This window comes from Coenobita brevimanus, chromosome 66, assembly GCF_032717465.1.
Source record: "Coenobita brevimanus isolate Jiangsu-jjx chromosome 66, ASM3271746v2, whole genome shotgun sequence".
Lineage (NCBI taxonomy): Eukaryota > Metazoa > Arthropoda > Malacostraca > Decapoda > Coenobitidae > Coenobita > Coenobita brevimanus.
Window position 1 is genome coordinate 20,983,728 of NC_137019.1, and position 19,450 is coordinate 21,003,177.

General features: G+C 44.2%; 1 protein-coding gene across 1 annotated transcript in view; it reads right to left on the reverse strand.

Moving 5' to 3' along the window:
- Window positions 1-19,450, reverse strand: part of rod (kinetochore component rough deal) — a 471,351-nt gene that overhangs the window by 59,809 nt on the left and 392,092 nt on the right. Inside the window, exon 24 of the mRNA XM_080276726.1 lies at window positions 3,470-3,556. Within this exon, the coding sequence (XP_080132852.1) occupies window positions 3,470-3,556 (87 nt within the window). The remainder of the gene's footprint in view (window positions 1-3,469; window positions 3,557-19,450) is intronic.

The following is a 19,450-nucleotide window of genomic DNA, read 5'->3' on the forward strand; positions in this document are numbered from 1 at the left end:
TCAAAATTTCAGTGGTACTGAAATGGTTTGAAATGACTAGATATGTGTATTGTGAACAAAATCGGTACATGATAGAGTAGGTTTAAAAAATATATATATATACAGTGGAACCTCGGTCCTCGAACGTCTCGCATGTCGAACAAATCGGACCTCGATCAAAAAATTCAAGAAATTTTTGCTCCAGAGGTCGACCAAAATATTGGACCTCGACCAACCTGAACGTAGCCAAACGAAGGAAAGCTGGCCGACCGACAGTCACGTGTCCACCTTTGTTGTTCGTCAACGTGGTCGTCCTGCTGTGCTTCACATTTTTCTTGATTCAGTGCAGTATTAGCCCCTAATAATGGCTCCAAAGAAAGCAAGTTCATCCAGTATGGCTACTGGCAGTGAAAAGAGGAAAGTAGTGCGGAAAATAACTGAAGAAGTGGAAAAATTATTGCTTATCTTCATCAATGAGAAACAGTTAGCAGGAGACAGTGTTAGTGAGTATATAATTTGTGAAAAGGCAAGAGAAATATACAGTCACCTCGTAAAGGAAAGCACTGGTACCAGTGCTGAAACTTAAATAGGTAAGCATCTGGGGTCTTGGAACGGATTAAAATGATTTACATTATTTCTTATGGGGAAAATTAGTTCAGTCCTCGACCAATTCGGTCCTGGAACAGCCTTCCAGAACGGATTGTGTTCGAGGACCGAGGTTCTACTGTATATATATATATATATCACATTTTTTATCTATCTATCTATCTATCTATTGCCAGACACCTCAATCCCGTTTGAGGTGGCCACAACAAATCGCCTCCACGTCGCCCTGTCCCCCGCCATTTCACTACCCTGCTCCCAACTCACACCCCCCTCTCTCATATACCTCTCCACCCCATCCCTCCATCTCATCCTCGGCCTCCCCCTCCCTCTTGCCCCCTCCACCTCACTCACATACACTCTCTTCGTCAGTCTCTTACCCTCCATCCTCTCCACATGGCCAAACCACCTCAGTGTGTTCCTCATAACGCTTCCTATCCCATCCACATCCACACCACAACGCTTCTTTATATCCTCATTCGTCAGCCTGTCTCTCCATGTGACTCCACAGGCTCCTTTTAAATAACTCATTTCCACTGCTCTCACTCTTGACTTGTGTCCTTCCAACAACATCCAAGCTTCACTTCCATACGTTAGAGTTGGTATCACAATACTGTCATGTAGTAACTTTTTCACTTCCATGCTCACTTCCCTGTTTCTTAACACTGCTTTCAAAGAACCAGCAACCTTTCTTCCCTGCTGTACCCTTTCAAGCACTTCACCCTCCAAACCTCTATCCTTACTCATCACACTACCCAAGTACTTAAACGTACTCACATTATCTAATTCCTCACCATCCAACCTCACTGTACATTCACTGACTTCACCTCTCTAAAAGACCATCACTTTACTCTTCCCTACATTCACCTTTAGATTCCGTTTCTTACACACTCTCCCAAACTCATCCACCAAGCCTTGCAGCTCCCCTTCACCTTCACACAACAACACAGTATCATCTGCAAACAACAGTACAGGGAGTTTCCAAACACTACCCTCTCTCACCAGGGCCACTCCAACATCCACTACCCTACCTTGTACCTCTTTTATTACCCCATCCATGTACAGATTGAACAACCATGGAGACATGACACATCCCTGTTTCAACCCAACCTTCAAAGAGGAAAATTCACTTAGTTCACCATCCACACGCACTGCAGCCTTAGCACCATCATACATACTCTTCACAGCATTCAACAACTTCCCATCTACTCCATATATTCTTAATACTTTCCACAATCCTTGTCTATCCACCCTGTCATATGCTTTCTCCAAATCCATGAAAGCTGCATACAACTTCTTTCCCTTCTCTAGAAACTTTTCCACTAAAGATCTAAGAATGAATATCTGATCTACACAACCTCTTCCCTTCCTAAAGCATGTATTATTTATTTCTGTGGTCTGGGTGGTTTAGTTTGTGCCCGAAGAGAGGTGAGAGATGACATTTTTAGACTCTAACCAGATATGGGTCCTCTTTTGGGTGAACAGGTTGAACCGCTGCGTCTAAAATTTGATACGATTCGTGATTAGCACCTTGAACAAGGAAATTAACGTGAAGGGAAGGGATGGTTTTACTTCCATATATTCACCACAAGAACACTTCATATGTTGCTGAAAAGCTTGTGCAAAGCAAGAAATATGCAAAATGAACAAGTTCAGTAAATAATATGTGTACTTATAGAAAATATATATACTGTATATATCATAATTATGAATGTTTTCCCATTTTTTTTTTGTTTATAATGTTTTTTCCTGTATGGTTTTTTTTTTTTTTTTTTTTTTTTTTTTTTTTAACTAAGGGTGGTCCAATTTGTGTGGAAAGAGAGAATAAGGATGCTGTTTTTAGTCCGTTTCAAGGTAATGGGTGCTGCTGTGTGTAAAGGCCGAACCATCTTGACCAATATTCAATACGAACCGAGATTTGCACCTTGAATGAGGGAATTAGTCTCAAAGAAAGGGAAGGTTTTACATCCATACATTCACCATGAGAACACCTCATATGTTGCTGAAATGCTTGTGGAAAACAAGAAATATGTAAAATGAACAAATTCAGTACACAGCATGTTATGCACTTATAAAAATATCATAATTATGAATGTCTTCCCTCTTTTTTTTTGTTTATAATGTTTATTCCTGTTTTTTTTTTTTTTTTTTTTGGGGGGGGGGTTAGTTTAGGAAAAAGAGAAGATAAGTGCAACACTTTCTTTCTTGACTTTCTTACTCTTAATTACACTAACACTTGATGGGAGCAAAAGACTGAAATCCACTCACAACTGATTCACGAGATGAACTGACTGTTTGAATGGTTTAGAGGCTAGAGTAGGTCTGTGTCAACATCTCCCAGACCTCCATTCCCTTCCCCAAAATTTTTGCAGTTTTCTACAAGTCACAGAGCATCGATGCTGGCAGCCACACTACAGCATAATGTCATTAGATGCCGGTGGCCACAGAAGGGTTAAAGTCCCCTTAATATTATATTCTTCTTAGCTCCTAAGTCTACAGTACAGTAACTTGCAGAAAAAAAGTACTGAAATTAAAATCTATCTATCCATCTATTGCCAGACGCCTCAATCCCATACGGGGTGACCACAAACAAATTGCCTCCACGTCGCCCTGTCCCCCACAATTTCACTGCCCTGCTCCCAACTCCCCCCCCCCCCTCTCATATACCTCTCCACCCCATCCCTCCATCTCATCCTCAGCTGCCTATAAAGTTGACTTTCCAGGTCTACCCAATTAACAGTGACAACTCTATGGAAAATGCCAGCATAATCTCAAAAATATCCATGACTTACAACGAGGATTATCTATTCTCTAGTCGATGTCCAGAAACTGAGGAAAGGGAAACATACTACTAAATATTTCTTATATCTAAAGACAACAATCTTACCTCAACACGTTTTGGAAAGGTAAAGGTGGTTTTTAAGCTGCTATATGATGCCTTCAGGGTAACCACATCAGTCTTCTCAACCATTGCCTGAAATTCCAGTTACCATATAAGAATATGATGAAGATTTTTTTTTTTTTTTACATACATAAATATACATAGGCGTGTCAGTGTGTATTTACCTAATTGTGTTTACTTAGTCTCATCTGTTTCCTAAGTGATAAATCATTATGGGGATGAACAAAGAGTCTGATCCATTTTCGTAATAACAATGGTGAAATGATCATGAATTCACTAGAACGATGACTACTAATCAGATGCTTGGGTCAAGATGGCCGCCCAGTGTTTACATTTGCTGTCATCATCCACTTCTTGTTCCATTTTGTGCAAGAATGGCCATTGAAACACCGTTGCTATCATCAACTAACAGCGCAAGTGCATAACAAACAATGCAGTGTGTGATATTACGTGGTGATAACTTTTTGTGCGAGTAATACTGAAAATTTTAACTTGAAAAATCATGTCTCCCGTATAGTCACAGTGTCTCCCAGTCAGCTGACTAAGCCAAGAAGGCCACCTAGTGTTTACATTCGCTATGATCGTCTGCCCTTCTGTCCATTTTATGCATGAAAGGTCAATGAAACACCAATGATACTGCCAAATAACAGTGCCAATGCGTAAAAAATAGTGCATGTGTATATATCTAAAGGACTGGTATAATTGTTCCTCTGTACAAAGGAAAAGGGGAGAGAGAAGTATGTGGTAACCATAGGGGTATTTGCCTTCTTAGTGTGACTGGTAAAATATATGGTAGAATACTCACTGATAGGGTTAGGCATATGACAGAGGAGCTAGTTGGAGAAGAACAAGGGGGATTTAGGAAGGGAAAAGGGTGTGTAGATCAGATATTTGTTCTAAGATGTTTAGTAGAGAAGTATCTAGAGAAGGGAAGGAAAGTGTATGCTGCCTTCATGGACTTGGAGAAAGCTTATGACAGAATAGATAGGCAAGGTATGTAGAAGGTATTAAGAATATATGGAGTGGAGGGGAAATTGTTGAGTGCTGTGAAGAGTATGTACGAGGGAGCTAGGGCTATGGTGTGAGTGGATGGTGAGCTGAGTGAGTTCTTTGATCTCAATGTGGGACTGAAACAGGGGTGTGTGATGTCTCCATGGCTGTTTAATATATATATGGATGGGGTTGTAAAGGAGGTGCAGGGTAGGGCAGTGGATGTGGGGCTGGCCCTAATGAATGAGGGTGAGATTTGGAAGCTTTCGGTGTTGCTGTTTGCTGATGATACAGTATTGTTGAGTGAAGATGAATGGGAGTTGCAAGGTTTGGTGAATGAATTTGGGACAGTGTGTAGGAGGAGGAAGCTGAAAGTTAATGTAAACAAAAGTAAAGTTATGGTGTTTGAGAGGAATGAAGTCACAGAGTGTGCTGTGAGGTTGGATGGTGAGGGTATGGAGAATGTGAGTGCAATCAAGTACTTGGGTAGTGTGATGAGTAAGGATGGAACTTTGGGCGATGAAGTACGTGAAAGGGTACAGCAGGGAAGGAAGGTTGTTGGTACACTGAAAGCAGTGATGAGAAATAGGGAGGTGAGTATGGAAGTTAAAAAGTCACTGCATGATGGTATTGTGATCCCTACCCTGACGTATGGAAGCGAGGCGTGGACCTTGCAAGAGGGGAACAAGTCAAGAGTGAGAGCAGTGGAAATGAGTTACTTTAGAGGAGCATGTGGAGTGACATGGAGGGACAGGTTGACGAATGAAGAAGTGAAAGAAAGTTGTGGGGTAGATATGGATGTGGTTGAGAAGATTAGGAGAAATACACTGAGGTAGTTTGGACATGTGGAGAGAATGGAGAATGAAAGACTGACTAAGAGGGTGTATGTAGGTGAGGTGGAGGGAGGGAGTGGGAGGGGTAGACCAAGGATGAGGTGGAGGGATGGAGTTGAGAGGTATATGCGGGAGGGGGGGGTGAGTTGGGGGGAGGGTAGTCAAATTGTGGGTGACAGAGTGACTTGGAGGCGTTTTGTCTGCGGCCACCCTTTACGGGATTAGGGCGTCGGGCTATAGATAGATAGATAGATAGTTATATTAAGTGATGTGATAAAGTTTTGTGTGTAAAATACTGAAACTTGTGACTTGGCAATCATGTCTCCCATGGATCATGGTGCCTGCCAGTCAGCTGTTTGAGTCGAGAAAGCTGCCCAGTGTTTACATTTCCTGTAATCTTTTGCCCTTTGTTCCAAAATGTGCATAAAAGGCCACTGAAACACCACTGCTATTGCAAAATGGCAGTGTGTGATATTCTATGAAGTGATAAAATTTTTGAGTGTGTGAAAAACTAACTAGTGACTTGGAAGTTGTGTCTGACAAGGATGCTACCCCTAATGGAAAGTGTAGTGTTACAGAGGGTGCCAAGAGCAAGTTCTTTATATATATATATATATATATATATATATATATATATATATATATATACACGAGTATAGTAATCACTCTAATATCCGGACGCCCAATATCCGAACATCCCCATTAACCGGACATAATTGTCCCGGGATAAAAAAAAAAAAAAAAAAAAAAAAAAAAAAAAAAAAAAAATCCCGCTCGTAATTTGAACTTGCCGTGTGCGGCGCGGGAGAGCATTGTTGTGGTGCGTCATTCCTTCAATGTCCGATAGAGCGCCGCTGCATCCTCCTCACTTTCCGCTCGTCTCTCGCCGTGAGTGCACGCTCGTCGTTATGGCTACCCATGTGATCAATTTTGTGGTGGTTCCTTACCTGCTGCAGGCACTCCTGCTGCTCTCGGGCCTCCTCTTAGTGTGTGTGATGATGGCCCCGCCACCTGAGAAAAGGAAGAGAGTGGTGTTGACTCTGGAGAAGAAACGGGAGATATTGGAGAAAGTAGATGCGGGGTGGTCTTCTTCCCGCATCCTCCACGAGTTCAACCTGGCCCGATCTACTTTGTTCGATATTAAGAGATCCCGAGACAAACTCATGCAGTACACGGCTGACTTCTCGTCGAGAAGCAAACGCAATGTGGAGAGGAAGGTGATGTTTACTCCCAAGTTTGCTGAAATCGACCGCTCCACATTGATTTGGTATCGACAGCAATGTGCTGCTGGTGTGATGGTACGTGGAACGGAGCTGAAGGCTGCTGCTGAGAAGTTCGCCAGGCTTCACGATGCCCTAGACTTCAAGGCATCCGAGGGTTGGCTCTTTGCGTTTAAGTTACGGCATGGCCTTACCAACCGCAAAGCTCATGGCGAAGCTTTGGACGCTAACGAGGATGGAGTTGACGAGTTTCGGCACAAGGTGAAGGGCTTGATCGACAGGGAGGGCCTCACTCTCGGTCAAGTCTACAATGCAGACGAAACTGGTCTATTCTATCGCTCGCTGCCAACAAACACTCTAGCCGAGGAGATGGAGAAGTGTGTACCTGGCCGCAAGCTCTCCAAGCAACGGATATCTGCTTTGTGTTGTGCCAATGCTAACGGCACGCACCGGTTTAAGCCCGTTGTTGTTGGCCGCGCAAAGCAGCCTCGGTGTCTTCGTGGGGTGATGGATGTCTTTCCTGTCGTCTGGTACCATTCTTTGAAGGCATGGTTTACAGCCGTGATCATCAAAGACTGGTTCCACCGCCACGTCGTCAAGGAGGTCATACATTACCAGACGAAGACACTGGGAATCCCGCGCGACCAGGTAAAGGCCCTCCTTCTCCTCGACAATGCACCTGCCCACCCGTGCAACAAGGACTTGGTGGGTGAGAATGGCCGGATTAGGTGCATGTTTCTGCCACCTAATACGACTGCTCTCATCCAACCAATGGACCAAGGAGTGATCGTGGCAACAAAGCGCCTATACCGAAGGAAGTTCCTGGACGAGGTGATGGTTGTTCTCGAGGACGAGGATGAGCGCAGGGAGGGACGGGACACACGAGGCCAGCGGACTTTGGAAAACCTTCGCCGCTACAACATCAAGTCTGCGCTGAACAACTGGGCTAGTGCATGGAAGGAAGTCCCTGTGAAGACTCTGGAAAATGGTTGGTCTCGTCTGCTTCTCGGAAGGGATGTGGAGTATGATTTTCTAGGGTTTGACGTGGATGACTTCCATGCATGGCTACGTACGCACTGCGACGATGTTGATGTGGACAATGTTCGTGAGTGGTTGGATGACGACGAGGGCGATCCTGGGTATCAAACATTGCCTGATATCGAGATCGCGTCTTCAGTTGCAGGTGTCAGTACCGAGCTTGAAGATTCCGACGAGGAAGGCGACGATGATGTGGACTCCTCTCAGCAGGACACTACTCCAGCCATCCCCAAGCTGAGCGCACTCCGGGAACATCTAGAGTTCGTCCTAGACTACCTAGAACACCTGGACTGCGACAAGGAGATGGGGCCCTTGGGACTTGTGGAGGAAGTGCGTGCTTTCAGGCAGCGCATCATCAATCGTCAGAATCGTAGGTCATTGCGTCAATCAACCACTGACAGTTTTTTCAGGCCCGTGACCCCCGCTGTGCCCTGCCCTGGCTCCACTCCGTTGCCTCCCCAAGACAGGCCCTCATGCTCCGAGCCACATCCCAGGACATCAGCCACGGTGGAGCAACTGCTCGACGTGAGTTTGCGGCTGTCTTCAGAGTCCTCTGCAGTGGGTACGCCATCACCACGACCCAGCGACGCACCCCTAGGTCACCTGCCAGTGATACTCTCGGACTCTGACAGTGAATAAACAGCAAGAACTTCTCCACTAGACCACACGGGAATTTACAGTGTTGTGTAGTGAAAAAAAAAAGTGTGTTGTATTAAGGATTTACAGTTGTGACAGAAAAGACTCATTTGGAACAAAATTTAATGTAAATAGACTTGTTTGTTTTTGCTTTGAAAAATTATTAGAAGAATGGGAAAAGTTAAAGTGCAGAGTGCAACACTTAGTAAGTTACAATGGAGCATTAGTTAGACAAGAGTGCGCACTGTGAAGAGAACGGACTTCAGTGTGCGATTGACTAAGTTCAGTGCAAGACTTCATGAACAGTGTACTGGAAGTGCTTCAGGAAATCCTTCTTACTGTTAGAGTCCGAGAGGAGACGGTTATTCATCGAGGTGGCCAGGGACTTGCTGTAAGTAGGCAGAATGTTTCATACTGTACTTTTTTCCATACTATACTTACCTCATTTCACTCTTTAATGTCCTTTATTGGTGTGAATAGGGTGTTAGGAGCTATGCATGTGCAGTAGGAAGGTGTTTTTCTGAGTTAGGCTAGGTTAGGGTCCATAAGTACCAGTCCAGGAGCCAGTCACCAGAATGTTTAATATTGTATGAACCTACTTCTAAACCCTCATTTTATGCTTCTTTTGCATTTATTTCAGTAATTTATGTCCCTTATTGGTGTGATTTGGGTCTTAAATAGGTGCTATGCATGTCCAGAGGGAGTTGTATAGGTGTTTCTCTGAGTTAGGGTCCATAAGTACAAGTCCATAAGCTGGGGCCCAATATACGGACAGGACCACTATCCGGACCTGCCTATGGCTCTATTACGTCGGATATTGGAGTGATTACTGTATATATGGAGCCTCTGTGGTACAGTGGTAGAGTGTGCGTTTCGTACACGGGTGAACCAGGGTTCGCGCCCTGCCAGGGTAATAAACTTTGGGAGTGTTCACCCGGCCACGTACTGCATTGGCGGACACAAGGGGTACTGTGGTTGAACCAGTGTCGCTTACTATAAAGTATGCTTGCACCCAGTAAGCTTGCGCGGGGCGATTACACTTGGTTCACAGACTACACACACATCCAAAGCCACTCCAACACTACAATTACACTTACAAGCACTTCTCACCCTACATACAATCTCTACTAGACAGCCTAAGCCACTTGGTAGAGATACATTGGCTGTATCATCCCGACTTTGGTCGGGATAGGCCAGTCCTGCAGTGGATACTCAAATGGCTGCTGCTGCTGCTGATGATGATATATATATACAGTATATATATAGTGGTAGGTGGTGGCGACCATCATCCACTCACTTGATGTAGTGCTGCCTACTTCTTCCTTAGCTTTTACCATTCTTTTTCTGTGTCTGCCCTCCTCTCTTCCTATTTCTCCCATCTCTCGTCACTTCTTATTGCTTTTCTCTCCTATACAGGTGGCTTTACATTGAGTGACAAACCGAATGGTTTCCTGTAAGCCAAGAAACCATTTACAACACTGGGTGGTACCCACATAACCAAACCATACGTGCTCCCTACGTCTCAACAAGTGGGTTGGTGGAGGGTTAGTGCCCCTTCCCGTAAAACAAATAACTCAAAGTCAAATGGCCTCCCTTTATGGGATTATGGTGTCTGGCAGTAGATAAAAAGATAGATAGATATATATGTATATATACAGTACATCCCCTTAGTACGGGCCTATAAGGGTGGCAGAGGATGTCATGTACTAGGAATTCGCATACTGTGAATACATAAGCTCATGGGAAAAATTACATATGGGCGGCACCCCCCTTCATGGGCAACCCTTGAAACGCCTTACAGATCTATGTATTGTACTATACAGGGAAACTATCTAAGACATATTACCTAAGTAAACCAACAAGATTATGGCTTTACTAGGTAAATCAACAAGGATATGGCTTAAATAAACCAACAAGAATATGGCTGCTCACCTTTACCCAAGAGGACAACAGGCATGATGGAGGTAAGAAGAGGATCCGAGGCAGGATGAGGCACCTAGCGTGCATCTCCTGCATCACCCACCACACCACCTGACACACCACCTTCCTCACCACTTTCGTCACCAGCACTTTCGACACTTTCACCACTAATGCACTCACTTTGTTAATAAACCCTTCAAGGACCATTTCTGACACCTCAGACATTGAGTCAGACGGATTTGGGCCACTCGTCGCTGCCCGTCTCGCTTAGAAGGAGTTCAATTCGCGCACTAAAAAAAAAAAAAAAAAAAAAAAAAAAAAAAAAAAAAAAAAAAAAGTTCTCGCATACAAGGGGGATCACGTACAAAGGGGATCGCATACTCGGAACTCGCGTAACGTGGGGATGTACTGTATACAGTATATGTATATATATATATATATATATATATATATATATATATATATATGTATATATATATATGTATATATGTATATATATATATATAAATATATATATATATATATATATATATATATATATATATATATATGTATGTATGTATATATATATATATATATATATATATATATATATATATATGTATGTATATATATATACAGTAATCACTCCAATATCCGACGTAATAGAGCCATAGGTAGGTCCGGTTATTGGTTTTGTCCAGATATTGGGCCCCAGCTTATGGACTTGTACTTATGGACCCTAACTCAGAGAAACACCTATACAACTCCCTCTGGACATGCATAGCACCTATTTAAGACCCAAATCACACCAATAAGGCACATAAATGACTGAAATAAATGCAAAACAAACATAAAATGAGGGTTTAGAAGTATGTTCATACATTAATAAACATTCTGGTACTTATAGACCCTAACCTAGCCTAACTCAGAAAAACACATTCCTACTGCACATGCATAGCTACTAACACCCTATTCACACCAATAAAGGACATTAAAGAGTGAAATGAGGTAAGTATAGTATGGAAAAAAGTACAGTATGAAACATTCTGGCTACTTACAGCAAGTCCCTGGCCACCTCGATGAATAACCGCCTCCTCTCGGACTCTGACAGTAAGAACGATTTTCTGAAACACTTGCAGTACACTGTTCCTGAAGTCTTGCACTGAACTTAGTCAATAACACACAGAAGTCCGTTCTCTTCACAGTGAGCACTTTTGTCTAAATAATGCTCCATTGTAACTTACTAAATGTTGCACTTTAACATTTCCCATTCTTTTAATTTTCCAAAGCCAAAACAAACAAGTCTATTTACGTTAAATTTTTTTTCTCTAAAGTCTTTTCTCTCACAACTTTAAATCCTTAACACAACACACTGTTTTATTCACTGCACAACACTCAAAATTCCCGTGTAGTCCAGTGGAGAAGTTCGTGCTGTTTATTCACTGTCAGAGTCCGAGAGTATCACTGGCAGGTGACCTAGGGGTGCATCGCTGGGTTGTGGTGATGGCGTACCCACTGCAGAGGACTCTGAAGACAGCCGCAAACTCACGTCGAGCAGTGACTCCACCGTGGCTGATGTGCTGGGCTGTGGCTCGGAGCATGAGGGCCTGTCTTGGGGAGGCAACGGAGTGGAGCCAGGGCTGGGCACAGCGGGGGTCAAGGGCCTGAAAAAACTGTCAATGGTTGATTGACGCAATGACCTACGATTCTGATGATTGATGATGCGCTGCCTGAAAGCACGCACTTCCTCCACAAGTCCCAAGGGCCCCATCCCCCTGTCGCAGTCCGGGTGTTCCAGGTAGTCTAGGATGAACTCTAGATGTTCCCGGAGTGCGCTCAGCTTGGGGATGGCTGGAGTAGTGTCCTGCTGAGAGGAGTCTACATCATCGTCGCCTTCAGCGTCGGAATCTTCAAGTTTGGTACTGACACCTGCAACCGAAGAAGCGATCTCGATATCAGACAACGTCTGATACCCAGGATTGCCCTCGTCGTCATCCAACCACTCACGAACATCGTCCACATCTACATCGTCGCCATGCGTACGTAGCCGTGCATGGAAGTCATCCACGTCAAACCCTAGAAAATCGTACTCCACATCCGTTCCGAGAAGCAGACGAGACCAACCATTTTCCAGAGTTTTCACAGGGACTTCCTTCCATGCACTAGCCCAGTTGTAAAGCGTAGACTTGATGTTGTAGCGGCGAAGGTTTTCCAAAGTCCGCTGGCCTCGTGTGTCCCGTCCCTCCGTGCGCTCGTCCTCGAGAACAACCATCACCTCATCCAGGAACTTCTGACGGTATAGGCGCTTTGTTGCCACGATCACTCCTTGGTCCATTGGTTGGATGAGAGCAGTCGTATTAGGTGGCAGAAACATGCACCTAATACGGCCATTTTCAGCAACCAAGTCCTTGTTGCACGGGTGGGCAGGTGCATTGTTGAGTAGAAGGAGGGCCTTTACCTGGTCGCGCGGGATTCCCAGTGTCTTCGTCTGGTAATGTATGACCTCCTTGACGAAGTGACGGTGAAACCAGTCTTTGAATATCACAGCTGTGAACCATGCCTTCAAAGAATGGTACCAGACGACAGGAAGGACATCCATCACCCCATGAAGGCACTGAGGCTGCTTTGCGCAGCCAACAACAACGGGCTTAAGCCGGTGCATGCCATTAGCACTGGCACAACACAAAGCAGATATCCGTTCCTTGGAAAGCTTGCGGCCAGGTACACGCTTCTCCGTCTCCTCGGCTAGAGTGTTCGTTGGCAGCGAGCGATAGAATAGGCCAGTTTCGTCAGCGTTGTAGACTTGACCGAGAGTTAGGCCCTCCCTGTCGATCAAGCCCTTCACCTTGTGCCGAAATTCGTCAACTCCATCCTCGTTAGCGTCCAATGCTTCACAATATGCTTTACGGTTGGTAAGGCCATGCCGCAGCTTGAACGCGAAGAGCCAACCCTCGGATGCCTTGAAGTCTAGGGCGTCGTGAAGCCTAGCGAACTTCTCAGCAGCAGCCTTCAGCTCCGTTCCACGTACCATCACACCAGAAGCGCGTTGTTGTCGATACCAAATCAACGTGGATCTGTCGATTTCTGCAAACTTGGGGGTAAACATAACCTTCCTTTCCACGTTGCGTTTGCTTCTCGACGAGAAGTCAGCCGTGTACTGCATGAGTTTGTCTCGGGACCTCTTGATATTGAACAAAATAGACTGGGCCAGGTTAAACTCGTGGAGGATGCGGGAAGAAGACCACCCCGCGTCTACTTTCTCCAATATCTCCCTCTTCTTCTCCAGAGACAACACCACTCTCTTCCTTTTCTCAGGTGGCGGGGCCATCATCACACACACTAAGAGGAGGCCCAAGAGCAGCAAGAGGCCCTGCAGCAGGTAGGGCACCACCACAAAAGCGATCACATGGGCAGCCATTACGACGAGCGTGCACTCGCGGTGAGAGACAGGCGGAAAGTGGGGAGGATGCAGGGGCGCTCTATCAGACGTCGGAGGAATGACGCGCCAAAACAATGCTGTCCCGCAGCGCGCACGATAAGTTCAAATTACGGACGGGAAAAAATCGTTTTAATTTTTTATTTTTTGAGGTTTTCGGACCATTTTGGGAATGTTGGATCCCAGGACGATTATGTCCGGGTAGTGGGGATGTTCGGTTATTGGGCGTCTGGATATTAGAGTGATTACTGTATATATATGTATGTATATATATATATATATATATATATATATATATATGTATGTATAAATTTATAGATACAGTACACCCTCATTATCGACGAGGGTTAGGTACCTAAGATACCCGTCGATGTCTAAAACCGTCGATACCGATTTTCGTCTGGTCAGGTACCCTTTGTTTATATATTTTAGTATCCCTTCAATTACTCGTATGTAATATGCAGTTTAGTTTTAGTGTTTCTTAGAAATAAATTAGTTAGGCAATTGAAAAACTGAATATCATAATAAAACTACTTATATTAAGTAAAGAATTATGGAAAAAATAGCATAATCTCTAATGTTGATGCATAGTGGTTGTACACTGGACCTCAACTTGTAATGGCTGCTGTATCATCACTTCTCTCTCCACTTACACCTCACTCCATCTAAAAATAAAAGGCGAACCAGCAATTGTAGCCATCCATACGTTTACATAACCGAGTGTGTTAAAAAAAAAAAAAAAAAAAAAAAAAAAAGCAGCAGTGATGGTCATTCATACGTTCTAATAACTGAGAGTGTGAGGCAAGTGTTACGTTAGATCAGCTGTTCGCACCGATCTTCACAACACACGCGTGGTGCTGCTAGTTCATACCAGAGAGACCACGCTCTCCTATTTACTTTCATTCTCAAGAGCTTCCTTTCATTCTTGATATTCCATTTCTTCCAGACCTAAATTTTCACGACTGTATGGCAGTTTATGCTATCAAAGATTAATCTTAGCCTAGCTTTCGCTAGGATCTTCTTTTAGGAAAATTCAACTCTCCTTATGCTCGTATATTTCATATTTAATCTCTGCTTAACTTTTGCAAGAAATATTGACAAAAAATCCAACTCGTCTTTAACATTATAACAAATGATACAGGAGCATGGGTTTTATCATATGTCCTGCTGCATTACCACACAACAGCACAGACGCACGATCTTTTGCTGCTTTAAAGCCTGGCACACTTTTCTCCTCCTTCGAAATGTACGTTCTTTTAGGCATTTTCTTCCACCACAGGCCTGTTTCGTCCGCATTAAACACTTGTTCAGGCCTGTACCCTTTCTCCCTTATAAGTTCAGCAAAGTCACGTGGGTACGATTCTCCTGCTATCTGATCTGCTGAAGCTGCTTCACCAGTCATCCTAATGTTATGTAGGCCATACCTTTTCTTAAAATTCTCGAACCAGCCCTTGCTGGCTGCAAATTTCTTTTGCCTAGAAGCACCAACATTACTAGGCCTATCACCATCATCACTATTTTCACCTGCCTCACTTTCATCACCATTATCTTCACCAACACCACTGCTTTCACCAGCAAACCGAGCATAGAGTTGTTTTGCTTTGTTTCTGATGAACTGGGAGTCTAGCGGCACGTGTCGACGGTTTAAGTCCTCAATCCAAATATTCAGTGCCTTTTCCATTTTCACCAAGGCATCATCTCTCACATGCATCATTACTTTAGCCGATCCTGGTGTGCACGAAGCCAGAGCATCTTTAATGTTTTTTTCTCTCAGTTTTATGCCACGAACACTGGACTCATTCATGCCATACTCGCGACCAACCGCTGCATAGGTCATTCCACTTCTAAGTTTTTGTAATATTTCGTTCTTTACTTCCAAGGTAAGTACTTTCCTTGCTCTCTTAGCTGCCTTATTTCCAGTTGGAGTGTTACAAGGGCGCTTCGGAGCCATGATGATTGCAAAAGCACGATAGATGTGGCCGAAAACGATATGAGAACAACAGACAAACGTGTACTGATGCTGTTGTTTGTTGGGTCGACGGGAACATGCCGCGAGCAGCCAGAGACACCTGGCGGGATGGCGCGCAAACTTGCTAGGAGGTGCCAATACAATTCTTTATTTTTTTAATAATAATAATTTAACTCCCAGGAGAAAAAAAAAAACGTCGATAATCAAATCCGTCAATAAAAAAAACGTCGATAATAAGGGTGTACTGTATATATATATATGGCGAGTGATGAGAAGGGTAGGTGGTGAACTGAATGAAATGAAGGCAATGATTGATTATGTGTGTGTGGATGAAAGGATGCAAAGATGTGTAATGGATGCAAGAGCTTACAGAGGTTGGGGGAGTGGACTTTCTGACCACTACTTGGTGGTGGCCAGACTTAGGATTCAAGTAAGATGGAGGAATAGAAGAAGGGAAAGACGAGAGGAAGGAGTAGTTGCAAGGAGAGTGGAAAGGTTACAAGAGGATGAGAATAAGGCACAGTATAAGAGAGAAGTGGAGGAACGATTGGGCAAATATGAATTGGAGCAGATGGGAGACGTGGAAGGTGTGTGTAGGATATTTACAGAAGAAATATGTGCATGTGATGTGGTGTATGGAAGGAAGAGAAGACGGAGGGGGGTGCAAGGAACAACGTGGTGGACTGAAGAGGTGAGACAGGCTGTGGCACAAAGGAAGAAAGCATACAATGAATGGATGAGAAATAGGGGTGTGGAAGAAGTTGAGAGGCGGAAGAGAGAGTTATATGTAGAAAGAAAGAGAGAGGTGAAAAGATTAGTAAGAGAGAGTAAGAAGAGAGTGGATGAGGAATTTGGAAGGAATTTGAGTGTAAAGTGGAGGGACTGTAAGAAAATGTTCTGGAAAGAGGTGAAAAGAGTAAGACAGGGTGGAAGTGAAGTTAGCAGGGGAGTGAAAGATAAAAATGGTAGATTACTAGTGGAGAAGGGAGAAAAAGTGAGCAGATGAAGAGAACACTTTAAGGAATTGTTGAACATAGAGGATGGAAGTAATGCGAGTATAAGTGGCTGGGGAATGGCTGGGAGAAGGAGGGAGGTGAGAAGACAAGAAGAAATCAGTAGGATAGAAGTTGTGGAAGCAATGAAGAAAGTTAAATCGGGGAAAGCCCAAGGAATTGATGGAGTGTGTGGTGAAATGCTGAAGCATGGGGGAGAGATAGTAGCAGAATGGATGTGGAAGATGTGCAGATTGGCCTAGGAGGAAGGTCGAGTCCCGGAGGATTGGAAGTCAGGTATAATTATTCCCTTGTACAAAGGAAAAGGGGAAAAAGAAGTGTGTGGTAATCATAGGGGCATTAGTCTTCTTAGTATAATAGGAAAAGTGTATGGTAGGATACTTATTGACAGAGTTAGAGAGAGAACAGAGAAATTAGTTGGAGAAGAACAGGAAGGCTTTAGGAAGGGAAGAGGTTGTGTAGATCAGATATTCATTCTTAGATCTTTAGTGGAAAAGTTTCTAGAGAAGGGAAAGCAGTTGTATGCGGCTTTCATGGATTTGGAGAAAGCATATGACAGGGTGGATAGACAAGGATTGTGAAAAGTGTTAAGAATATATGGAGTAGATGGGAAGGTGTTGAATGCCGTGAAGAGTATGTACGATGGTGCGAAGGCTACAGTGCATGTGGATGGCGAACTAGGTGAATTTTTCTCTTTGGAAGTTGGGTTGAAACAGGGATGTTTCATGTCTCCATGGTTGTTCAATCTGTACATGGATGGGGTAATAAAAGAGGTACAAGGTAGGGTAGTGGATGTTGGAGTGGCCCTGGTGAGAGAGGATAATGTTTGGAAACTCCCTGTACTGTTGTTTGCAGATGATACTGTGTTGTTGAGTGAAGACGAAGGGGAGCTGCAAGGCTTAGTGGATGAGTTTGGGAGAGTGTGTAAGAAACGGAATCTAAAGGTGAATGTAGGGAAGAGTAAAGTGATGGTCTTTGAGAGAGGTGAAGTCAGTGAATGTACAGCGAGGTTGGACGGTGAGGAATTGGAGAATGTGAGTACGTTTAAGTACTTGGGTAGTGTGATGAGTAAGGATGAAGGTTTGGAGGGTGAAGTGCTTGAAAGGGTACACCAGGGAAGAAAGGTTGCTGGTTCTATGAAAGCAGTGATAAGAAACAGGAAAGTGAGCATGGAAGTGAAACAGTTACTACATGACAGTAAGGTGATACCAACTCTAACGTATGGAAGTGAAGCTTGTGAAGCTGGACATTGTTGGAAGGACACAAGTGAAGAGTGACAGCAGCGGAAATGTGTTATTTAAGAGAAGCCTGTGGAGTCACATGGAGAGACAGGCTGACGAATGAGGATATAAAGGAGCGTTATGATGTGGATGTGTTATGAGGAACACACTGAGCTGGTTTGGCCATGTGGAGAGGATGGAGGGTGAAAGACTGACGAAGAGAGTGTATGTGAGTGAGGTGGAGGGGGGAAGAGGGAGGGGGAGGCCGAGAATGAGATGGAGGGATGGGGTGGAGAGGTATATGAGAGAGGGAGGTGTGAGTTGGAAGCAGGTAGTGTGATATGGCGGGTGACAGGGTGACTTGGAGGCGATTTGTTTGTGGCCACCCCAAACGGGACTGAGGCGTCTGGCAATAGATAGATAGAATATATGTGTCATGTCTCCATGGTTGTTCAATCTGTACATGGATGGGGAAATAAAAGAGGTACAAGGTAGGGTAGTGGATGTTGGAGTGGCCCTGGTGAGAGAGGATAGTGTTTGGAAACTCCCTGTACCATTGTTTGCAGATGATACTGTGTTGTTGAGTGAAGACGAAGGGGAGCTGCAAGGCTTGGTGGATGAGTTTGGGAGAGTGTGTAAGAAACGGAATCTAAAGGTGAATATAGGGAAGAATAAAGTGATGGTCTTTGAGAGAGGTGAAGTCAGTGAATGTACAGCGAGGTTGGATGGTGAGGAATTGGAAAATGTGAGTACGTTTAAGTACTTGGGTAGTGTGATGAGTAAGGATAGAGGTTTGGAGGGTGAAGTGCTTGAAAGGGTACAGCAGGGAAGAAAGGTTGCTGGTTCTTTGAAAGCAGTGTTAAGAAACAGGGAAGTGAGCATGGAAGTGAAAAAGTTACCACATGACAGTATTGTGATACCAACTCTAACGTATGGAAGTGAAGCTTGGATGTTGTTGGATGGACACAAGTCAAGAGTGAGAGCAGTGGAAATGAGTTATTTAAGAGGAGCCTGTGGAGTCACATGGAGAGACAGGCTGACGAATGAGGATATAAAGGAGCATTGTGGTGTGGATGTGGATGTGATAGGAAGCGTTATGAGGAACACACTGAGGTGGTTTGACCATGTGGAGAGGATGGAGGGTGAAAGACTGACGAAGAGAGTGTATGTGAGTGAGGTGGAGGGGGGAAGAGGGAGGGGGAGGCCGAGGATGAGATGGAGGGATGGGGTGGAGAGGTATATGAGAGAGGGGGGGGTGAGATGGGAGCAGGGCAGTGAAATGGCGGGGGACAGGGCGACTTGGAGGCGATTTGTTTGTGGCCACCCAAAACGGGATTGAGGCGTCTGGCAATAGATATATATATATATATATTATAAATATGTACACACAAACACACACACACACACACATATATATATATATTTAGATACATTAGGCTCGCACAGTGCACGAGAGATTGGGCTGTCCACGACCTCGCGCACTGCGAATCTGCGTACTGGGAATACATAATCTTATGGGAATAATTACATATGGGCAGTACCCCCTCATACCTGGACATTTTTTGGCTCCTAGAGACATAATAAAGGTCATATTTTTCAGACATTGAACTAAAGCTATACCTACAATAACAAAAATATGGGTAGTCACCTTAACAACAGTAGACAACAGGCCTGATGACCTTAAATAACAGGGGTTCCGAGGCGCGGCA